The following is a 10,298-nucleotide window of genomic DNA, read 5'->3' as shown; positions in this document are numbered from 1 at the left end:
ACTCGCTTCACAGAAAGCCGCAACGCGGAACAAGAGCGGGAAAATCGAGCGCTTGATTAAAGACCGTACTATTAACCTTTTCTTCTTCGTGTCATACTGATCTCAATAACTATTCCGTGCTGTAACGCCCAATGCACTCCATACGAGACACGAGTTCTCGTGTTTCCGCTTTCTTTCCTGAGCAATGAGCGACGCAACCACTGGGCGTGCATCATATGCACCGCTGCTGCTAAAAGAGCCGCCCAAGCAAAGGATCCGTACCACCGAAGCAAGCATCCTGCTGCGCTCTAATTTTGCATTCGGAAGTATCGTGATCATCCATGAATTTGTAGCATGCTTTGACTTTATTTAATATAGCAATGCCTGAATAACAAGAAATGTAGTATGTATGTGTGCTAGCTAAACTTGAAGAGATAACCTTCTCCTATTATCCCGCAGAAAAATCAAGTAAAATTTGTGACGTGTCTTCGTCTGTGTCTGACGTATTATGCTTTCGTTATTTGACTTTGGTACCTGTACTTTGTTTCGCACCGTTTCAATATCACTGCCGCATTTGCAGGTATTTGCGACACACCCTTACGGTGTTGCCATAATGGATGCTGACCATGATGGAGATCTCGATTGTATGGCTGCCGTGCGAACAAGCTATGACGAAAGTGGACCAGTTGCCGAATATGTTTGGCTTCTTAAGGGGCTAAATGGCCGTCCGAAGTAAGTCATCAAACTTTACAACCATTTATATGCGATTGAGCAGATGAAACAAAAGAAGGCGTGATACCCTTAAAATAAGTACTTGCCTGTATTGTGAGACTGCTTCGGTCAAATAAAGCTCATACTACCACAGACTATATATTGTAGACGTTATACGCTAATAGAACCCCTAGACAAGATACACTCCAATACAGCGATTTAGACAAGTTAGACATCTCGTAAACAAATAATTCGCAAGAAAGCGGAAAACGCGTTACGATCACGTCGCGTCAAACATGTCTTACTAGTCTCAACGTTGTGGAATTTCATTATATTACCCAGTTATGTAATTGCGGCACTTTGACGCAATAAGAAAGGCCAAGTGCGGCTGCCCTTGTAATATTCCATCCGTTTTCTGATATACATGCATCCTTCAACGGTGATTTCAGGAAGAACATCACCGTCCACTTCGAGAAAGGAGACGCACCCGACAAGGCTGTGGTCACTGTCAACAATGGTAACTTTTGAATCATCAATTTAATGCACACTGGAGAAAATGAGTGCACAAAACACGAGACATAAACTGTGGAACACCAATATGACATAGAATTTGCTGCCAGTTAGCATCTCGTGTTAAGGCTACCGTAGGTCTCATTTCAACAAGGTATCACCTTGTGTTCGGCGCTTGTGTTCGTGTGATCATTCATCTTTTCGTATGCCTTGTTGCGCCGTTCTGAAGCCCTGCATCCGTACCAACTCGCCCTATTGTCAGTGCTGCTCAACGTGATTTCTAGTACAATGGGCTCCTACTTGTGTAACACGGTATCACCTTCTTTGATATCCAAACAGGAGTGTGCTCAGTAAGTGCATAAATTTAAACGTACAGTCCGGAAGTAATAAAGAGGCCATAGTTGCGCTCCAAAGTGAAAGTTTGAAATGAACAAAAATACAATAAATAGCTATACAAATGTTTGTAGTTTCTTCACGTCACTAAATCCTGTGTCCATATGCATACTCTTTAAATTAACAAGCATGGTGTAATGCGCGCCCCGGCGAACGCGAACACACCTCACTCGATGAGCACTAACAGTGCCATTCACTAGGCTAGGTCAGTGTACAGCCCTAAGAGAAGTATGCCGACGTGATACAATACATCGCCCCCTGCCACAGCAAGCTCAGCCTCTCCGCCCTGTGCTCCTTAGCAGGACTTGCTCGATTCAACAGCGTGTCGTACATGCTCTGTTTACAAAACAGCGCGATCGAAGTAGAAAATTATACAGACGACCACGCCGACGCCGACGTCAACGGCGAAAACTCGCTTCGACTACCTGTGCAATTGCTACTGCAATAATGTTTACGCGAGGCAGGTGCACAAATGCAACAATTTTTTCACTGGCGAATGAACGTTGAATGGAAGGTGCATGCCTAGGTATCAGCTTGATAAAACATACTTCACTGTTTAAGAAAACATTTCGTGAGATAACGTACTACTCGCTCAACTTGCTTCAACACAACTGTATACATACTTCAGGCACTGATTAATAACATTCGTGCTACAGTCCTGCGAGGTAGTGTATCAACTGGTACAGTTGGTTCGTACACTGTATACCGGCAATATAACGCGAAAGTTAGATTGCGCCATGCCTCTATCTAATCTTTAAGATCAATACGTGAACATTCAGTTAGGAAACGTTCAGCCACGCTGATCTTAGTATATGTTCCTTATTCCATGGTTCGTACAGTGCATATTGTGGTGATGGTATATACCATACCTGTACATGAGAAAACCATTACACATTTTTTTAACCGTCATGATTTCTCGGAAGAAGTTTAGAGTTAGGTGAATGGTTGAATCAAGAAGTACTGCGTCAGATAAAGCACCATGGCGAGATACCATGGAAGATGCGTACTTACTTATTGACGCTTTATTATGGCGGCGCAAGTACTAAAAGAAACACAAAATTACATTACAAATCTCTATTTACTAAAACTTTTTTGCAAGTTCGCAATTTCATTCGAAACAAGAAGTACTATAAACATGAACACAAGAGTGTCTGTTCAGCTGCAACAAAATGCTCATTCTACAAGGCTCGTAGGAAGTGAGCTTACGTAAAGGACGCATGGACGTCGTTTATAGAGGAGCATAAATCGTACATCTAAGAACCTATCAAAAAAGATGATATTCATTATAGAAATATATTCATCGCACGACCATTATTCTCTTCGCGAAATCAATTTAAAACATGTGCGATAACGTGTTGACGGTGCAAGAGAGACAATGGGACAAGAGCCACATGGACGACGCGCTGATTCTGAACCAATAAGACAGCCAATAATAACAGCCGCGTTTCCTGTACTGGGCGCGCTAAGATGATATTGGTGGATAGAAAAAACTTTATTAAAGCGCTTCGGAAGGCGCTCCAGCCCGAAACAGGCTGCTCCCACGTCGGCACAAAAAGAACGTCTCTCTGCGGCTTTGTAGGCCTCTTCGACTTCCAATAGCTGTTCTTAGAGTCCTGGGCTACTAGTAGCACTCTTCCATTTGGGAGTCGCCAATAAAACTTGGTAATAAATACCTTAACCTACACACCTTGTGATTTCCACAAAATGGCGACCGCTTCAACTGATACCCAAAAACTTTAGCATATACACGATTCCCTTCAAATAAATAAATAAATGAGAACAAGTTCTTCTTCATTAGGCCCTTCATGGTTACTTTATTGCGCCAAAGTTCTTCCGTCTAGATTTAGAGTGTGCTCTATGTCGACGACAGGAGCCTTCGCGTATTATCATTTTCATAAAAAATTTGCATTGCAAAACGAAACACCCTGTGTATAGGATAACGGGAAAGGAGAAGCAAACAAAGACGCAGTTGCCGGTATTCGTAGAGTGAAGAGGAAGACGCGTTCTCAGTAGGAAAAGAGAAGTCATGAATACAACCTTCTACTGCGTAAAGACGTCAGAAAAGTAGGGTTTAATATGATACGCTGTCACCTTCACAAACCCACTGGTCTCAAGAAAATGCAGCGCCCATTCATTTCGAAAACCATAACTCTGGGTGGCTGCCCGTCTTTCGCTTCATTGATGACGCAAGTTTATTCTTCAAGTATAGTGTTGTGTAACAGTTCATGTAATAATTGCGAATAAGAAGTTGCAGAAAAATAGTTGTATATTCATAGCAAATAAATGATGCACAGTTTTACACTCAAGTATTCAAACTTCTTTGGGTGGTTTTTGTAACATAGAATTTTCCGGCTGTTACGTTTGCCTTTTCTTTCAAATGGTGTGAATTGAGGAAAGGCGAAGTGTCAACGTCGCATTCCGTGACCCTTTTCAGCTCAAGACCGGAAACTGGAGGCAAGAGGCATCTACGCAGACTATCAGAGCTGCGCCGTATTGGATATTCCATATAATGACAAACCACGTAAGAAAAACATGTGTCACTGATTACACAGGGAGCTCACCGAGATGGCTGTGATATGACTTGTAGCTTTAAGAGATTGCAATATTGTAATATACAGGTAGCATAAACACATTTCCACAGCTCACCAACTTCTAGCAATATTACGTAGAGCGTGGACGTCGCATATTTACAAGCAATATGCACAACCGTTTGACTGCCTGGCTGAAAAATAATTGTTTGGAAATGCATTTCCGGATGGCAGATGTAGCTCCATTTCCTATCATTTCGAAAGCTTATTCTTTCTACCAACTGGTACTTAACGTCGCATTGCGGTATAATTGTCGGATACGTTTATGAAAACCACGGTAATCGCCAATATGTCGCCGAAATACGCCTCGCTGCCCTTGCTGTAGTTGTATTACTCACGTCAATAGCTGTCTTCGCAATACGAAGAGAGCAGGGTGATTAGACATGGTACTGATACGAGGCAGCGTTCGCTGATAAACCTAGCTCCACCTTGCCAAAGCGTAGACGTATAAGCAGCCTAGAAACCAACTAGCATCACCTAGCTAAACCTAGCAACATCCTACACGCAACCAGATTAGACTTCAGAATCGGCCAACTTCCTAAAGCGTAGTGCACTGGCCTGCGATATACATCAAGCTGATTTCTGGAGAGCACTAAGCTGGCGCTACATCTTCAGCGGTACAAGACATCTCTGTGTTCATTTACTTGCTTTATGTACATGAGTCACATTGCTTTGTGCTTGTAGGAGCAGCACGTCGTTGCATTGAGCACAGATCGCAGGTTGATGGCGTAGGTTGCAAATGATCACTGTCACAAAAATCACTGCTTCTGACACAATGTTCTATAAGTCTTCCACGTATTGTGCGCTAGGGTGCCAATGATTCGCACGTTATAGAAGATCAAAATTTAATCACATATATTGTGGTGATTTTCACTGTCCACTATATAATAGAAAAATGAAACAAAGTTGTTCGTTGCTAATTAATATAGGCCATTCCGATATCTCTTTATAACGGCTACCATTGCTGACAGCTGGTTGAAGGCAAAGTCAGAAGAAACACAATGTACTCAGATTTCAAAAATGTCGTGTACTGGCCGAATCACATATATTCCGGAATAGAAAATTAGAGGCGTATTATCCAGATATCTACCAAAAGAACAGAGTTTGTCACATAACAAAACAGGGGTAGCTGATGTTCTAGTTGACATCAGTAAAATAAACTTGGGCAAACCACATTGCGCTAAGGACAGCTAGGTAACCGATAGTCAGTTAGAGAAGCAGAATTGATATCAAAGGAAGAGAAACGCCGTCAAGGATGGCAGATAGCTAAGCGGGGCGATAAAATTAAGAAATTTGCATACACCAAATGAAATGAGCTTACGCAAGACAGGGTACATTCGAAATCAGTGGGATAGGCTTTCGTCCTGTAACGGACATAAAACAGACTGATGATGACAAAGACGATAGCTTTCACAAGCAAGTATTGGACTGTTAAATACCATATTGTTTTATGGACTGTTCATATTGTCTCAGATTGCATTAAACCGCACTTGGATGTGAAAAATATTACCTAGTCGGACATTGAGACTCAGAAACAAGTAAGGGTTCCGAAGCGTCGTTATTAGCTCATTTAGTTTCTTGCTTCTTCTAGACTTTTCGTTTTGTTTTCACAAAGTCGGACATATTCGCACTCTCACTCGCAGTTACTTCCATAATTCTGAGTAATGCATTACTGCGGTACAAATATTTAGAAAAAATTTAACTACTATCCTTACTTCACGGCGGACAAATTTAGAATAGCTAAGTCGTCATGAAATACGACGCCAAAATTTTCTTTGTACAACGCCACAATATGAGCCGTCGATTCTTACAAGACCGAGTGCTGGGTTATCTTGTACTGCATATCTTTAAGTTTAGTGCGGAGAAACACGAGCACACTTGTGTTCTGTGTCTTCTACTCTGTGCTCGAGTTTTGTTTGCGCTAAATTGAAAGATACGTTGTTTTTTCTGTCAAATAAAATGCATGAAAGCGAACAGTCATGTATGCGATGTTTGCTTGCCACCAGAACGCAAGTGCGAGGTAGCCTGTTCTAAGGCTTTTATAACCCAATAACTCCAGCTAGGCGATTATGCGTCAACTTTGTTCAATTTAAGCAAGATTGTCTGAACGATATTTTGAGCTCTTTGATCCTCTATTGGACTATAAGATCATTCATTGATTTACACAACCAAGTGAAGGTAAACAAATTCATTTTACAGGTTGCCTCTTATGGGCCACGGACGAGGCTAAGGACAACATTCCAAGCAAATGCGAAGAGGAATTTCGAAAGAACTGTAACACAGGAATTGTGGTTTACGATAAAGAGTCTTGCAGTCAAGTGTAAGGGGATGGCCATGATAAAATAGCACCTCTTTGAGGGAGCATCTATGATGAGGAACCGCCGTTTTGTTAGAGCATTTCTCTTTTCCCAACAGGAATAAAATCGTGTTGAAAATACCTGCTTGTGACTTCGTTATTTCTACATATGTAATGAGCATCTAAAAGAAGCACAAAAGTGGGCACAAACATTTCAAGAATTTGTCCGAAACAGAGCCAGAAGAAGAACTCTGCATTTTTAGATTCCAACGTTTTGGTCCGCACTTCTGGATACACGCCTGAGTGTAGGGTGTTTCATATTGTGGCTCCACGTTGCAGAACACGGTGCCTTCGGACAAAAGGATTGCGGCGTCAGGGGCTCGTTCTTCCTCTCGGGATGTTCAGGTGTGTCTAGAACGCAGCTACTTTCGTTGTGAGTGAACCGAACGGACTCATCATGGAGACAGCAACGTGTCCGTGCGCAACGCTGTATAGCGCACATTCGGAAATAAAATGATAGTTTGTCTTGTGAGGTGGCATATTCCAGGAGAAAAAATCACGCCATCTCCGCTAAAGGGGACCATGAGGCGATGCGAAGCAGCGTTTCGGCACGTCGAGCCCGGGTTTCAGAGAAGTGGAGAGGGGGAGGAAAGAGGGAACGGGTGAGGGGAAGTGGGAAAGAGAGAAAGTGGGAGAGGGGAAGGGGAGAGGGGAGGAAGAAGGTGGGAGAGGGGAGGGAGGAGAGGGGAGGGAGAAAGTGGGAGAGGGGATGTGTGGGAGGGGATAGGTGGGAGAAGGGGTGTGTGGAGAGGGTTCGCGCATGCGCAGTAGGGGTGGTCACGCCGCACACCACCACCGGATTGAACTCCGCCATACGTTGCTTCGCATCTAAAATACGGTCACACGCGAAATGAAATGGGTGAGTGAGCGTGTCGGGAGTCGTGCAAATTATTGTTGACAAAGTAGTGGGCATATTGTAATAACTGTAACGCAATACCTGTAATAACGCAATAACTGGGCGCCAACTTAAGACATCTTATTGTCTTTCCTATTAACAGTTGTTGGTTTCTGAATCAGCACAAGTGTGAGCAGCCATCTCTTTGGCTCCTTTCTTTCTTCATTCATCATCGCAAGATCGTCCCAACTGATCAAGTGATGACTGTTGTGTGCCTACTCGCCAAATGTTCTTGGCACCTGGTGATCATGGTGTGCTCACACAGTCATTGTGTCGTTATGTAGTACAGTTAATAAACTTCAACGCATAGCAAAAATGGAGCGGAAAATTTGTTCATGTGTTCATTGAAGTCGTACGTAGACTGGCGAAATGCGAACTAGTTCGATCTTTTCCAAGTTCCACCCATAACATTGTAAACCCGCTCTATGCATACTATGTCCTCGCCATAGGAACATCACGGAAGTTCAGGGGTGGATGGAGGTTTGAAGCGACGAGAGGTCCTTGAACATGGAATCTTGCAGGAGCCAACGTTTGGACGAGTGGACATGTATTCATCAAGGTAGCAGCAACCACCTTCCTTAGCGGCGTGTATATGGACCTGAGGCAAAAACCAGTCAAAAAGACGCCGGACAAGGGATACAAGTGATACACAACGACCAGTCGTTGTGTGTATCACTTTTACCCCTTGTCCGGCGTCCTTTTGACTGGTTTTTGCCTCCGTGTCATGTACCAACTGACCCAGACTTCGACCTTATTGTGTATATGAACGCTTCGCTCAATCACTGAAAGTTGAGAAGAGAGCAAGTGGGAAAGAAAGAGGGGTGAAAGAAGGGGAGGCGGCTATTGGGATCATCTGGCGTCTCAAATTAGGTGACTGATAAGGAAAAACGTAAACAAAGAACAGCTGGCTAAAAGAGGTGCCTGGGTTGTATAGGGATTTTGTTATAGACCTTATGCAAAATCTGCTGCCATACAGCAGACGCCATGCGCATTTCCGCCATGTTGAAGGCTAAGCGCACTCTGCATGTGCACACACGGACCGTACGTATATCGACGTGTGGCGGCTGATAGGAACGGCAATGCCGACGTATTTTCGTGTGCCGTGCTGCTGAAATTGAGGAAATTGGGATGCTGAAAAAAGGTTTACAAAAAACTCGCCTCCATATGTTATTAGACTTCTTTGCGGCCGACGAGAAGCGGCAGATCGTTCCGTTGCTCCGGCTACTGCTTACGATTAACGCCGTGTTTATGCTCGCCGTTCCTAATAGATGCGGTATGCGACAGCATCGGCACTCATCAGAGAACACTCTTTCGTGTCATGCCAGAACCAGGCAGTTTTCGCGCCGTGTACTTGCAGGCACAGACAAACCGGCTTCGTATAAAGGTGCTGCATCGCCGCTACTCGCGCATGCCTGCGCTGTTGTTGACACCATTACTTTGTTTATGACGTTCGATAACAGTTACATGTTAGGTAGCTCGTACGCGTCATCGATTCTCAGCGAACGGACCGATTGTGCTGGAGCGTGTTGTTCATAGTTTGCTTTCAATTGTGAAGTTCAACAAAGTAGCATTTGATGGGATGCTTTGTGCGCGTACTGCTTCCTTATGCGCATTTTTCAAGCTATTCATGTGCTATTACTGCCAACTTCAGAGGGGCGGCCCGGATGGCCTGACCCCTCCCCCCCCTCCCCCTACTCTCTTTTTTATTTATACCCTAAGAAGAGCCCATATCAGGTTCTCCTTGTGTGGTGACGCTGATTCCCTTCGGAAAAATCCTGTATCCACCCCTGTGTGCTATTAAATGTTAACAGATGCTTGCGTGTGGCACAAAAGTGAAAAAAAGATTATGTTACCGCAGGTGTGTTTCAGTCGACCGTGGGCGAGCTACCGTTGGTTACGCGCAGATGTGATTTTGCAGGAGTTCAGTCGGCGACGCAAATCTGCCTTGTTGCAACGGATTGAAATTGTAAGGCGCCTATAGGCCCCGAAAGCGACAATGTGAACGCGAATCTTATTGGCGGATGGTGCTGTTTACGAGCACGTGTCGGTAGGATATTCAATAAAATACCATCTAATCCGCGCCTACTTCTTGGAGCAACTAACGCTTTTCATGTTTGCTTTTCACGTGCGTGAGTAGGGGGCGTTTCTCATATTTTAACCGTGCGGTAATTATATGCAAAACATGCATCGGTGACTACGGCAGCGAAATATTTCTTGTTTCAAAATTAACAAACAGGACAACGTTTTATTTAATATAAGATGCACAATACATTAGGTTGACGTAGGCTGTCCCTTATAAAATACGTTTTGAAATGGGTGAACAACACTTTCTTACCGTCATCGCTTTACCCAGCCAGCCGCGTCGCGCGCTAATGAATCCTACCAAGCATCCTGCACTACACGCATGATATTCCGATAGCTAACAACCCTTCATTCGCTACACTAAAAACAGACAAATATAACCAAGCACAAAAGTTCATTCTCAACGACGACAGGCTTACATGTGACTCGGTGACAGACTTGTACCTTTTTCTCGTTGCGAGGCATTTCTTTACACGTAATAATTATCATAGTAAAAACTAGGAAATGCCGGTAACTTGTACAGGCTCGTCTGACGTTTTTATGCCCAAATTGTCGACGATCAAAGCACATACAAGCAAGAAGAAATAGCAGCGACAGCAATACGATTCGAACACAAACCTCCAACATGGCGCCGAATCGGTAGCTTCGTCAAACCTCCGACAGAGAGCAGCAATTTTGCATAAGGTCTGTAGCTGACAAGGTACAAGGAGGGAGGATGGCTTTCGCTCATTCATGAATCAACTTGGTTTCAGGTAAAACGCGCCATTGTATTTCGCAAAAGAAT

At 43.8% G+C, this 10,298-nt stretch overlaps 1 protein-coding gene across 1 annotated transcript; it reads left to right on the top strand.

The window, feature by feature from the left end:
* Positions 1-563: 563 nt before the first annotated feature.
* Positions 564-6,549, top strand: LOC119385074 (uncharacterized). Its single transcript, XM_037652625.2, has 4 exons — positions 564-711; positions 1,140-1,207; positions 4,028-4,114; positions 6,381-6,549. The coding sequence occupies exons 1-4, from the start codon at positions 593-595 to the stop codon at positions 6,503-6,505; spliced, it is 399 nt and encodes a 132-aa protein (XP_037508553.2). The 5' UTR covers positions 564-592; the 3' UTR covers positions 6,506-6,549.
* Positions 6,550-10,298: the final 3,749 nt, after the last annotated feature.

This window comes from Rhipicephalus sanguineus, chromosome 3 (assembly GCF_013339695.2).
Source record: "Rhipicephalus sanguineus isolate Rsan-2018 chromosome 3, BIME_Rsan_1.4, whole genome shotgun sequence".
Classification (NCBI taxonomy): domain Eukaryota; kingdom Metazoa; phylum Arthropoda; class Arachnida; order Ixodida; family Ixodidae; genus Rhipicephalus; species Rhipicephalus sanguineus.
Note: the sequence above shows the minus strand (reverse complement) of the source record. Positions and strands in the feature narration are given on the sequence as shown.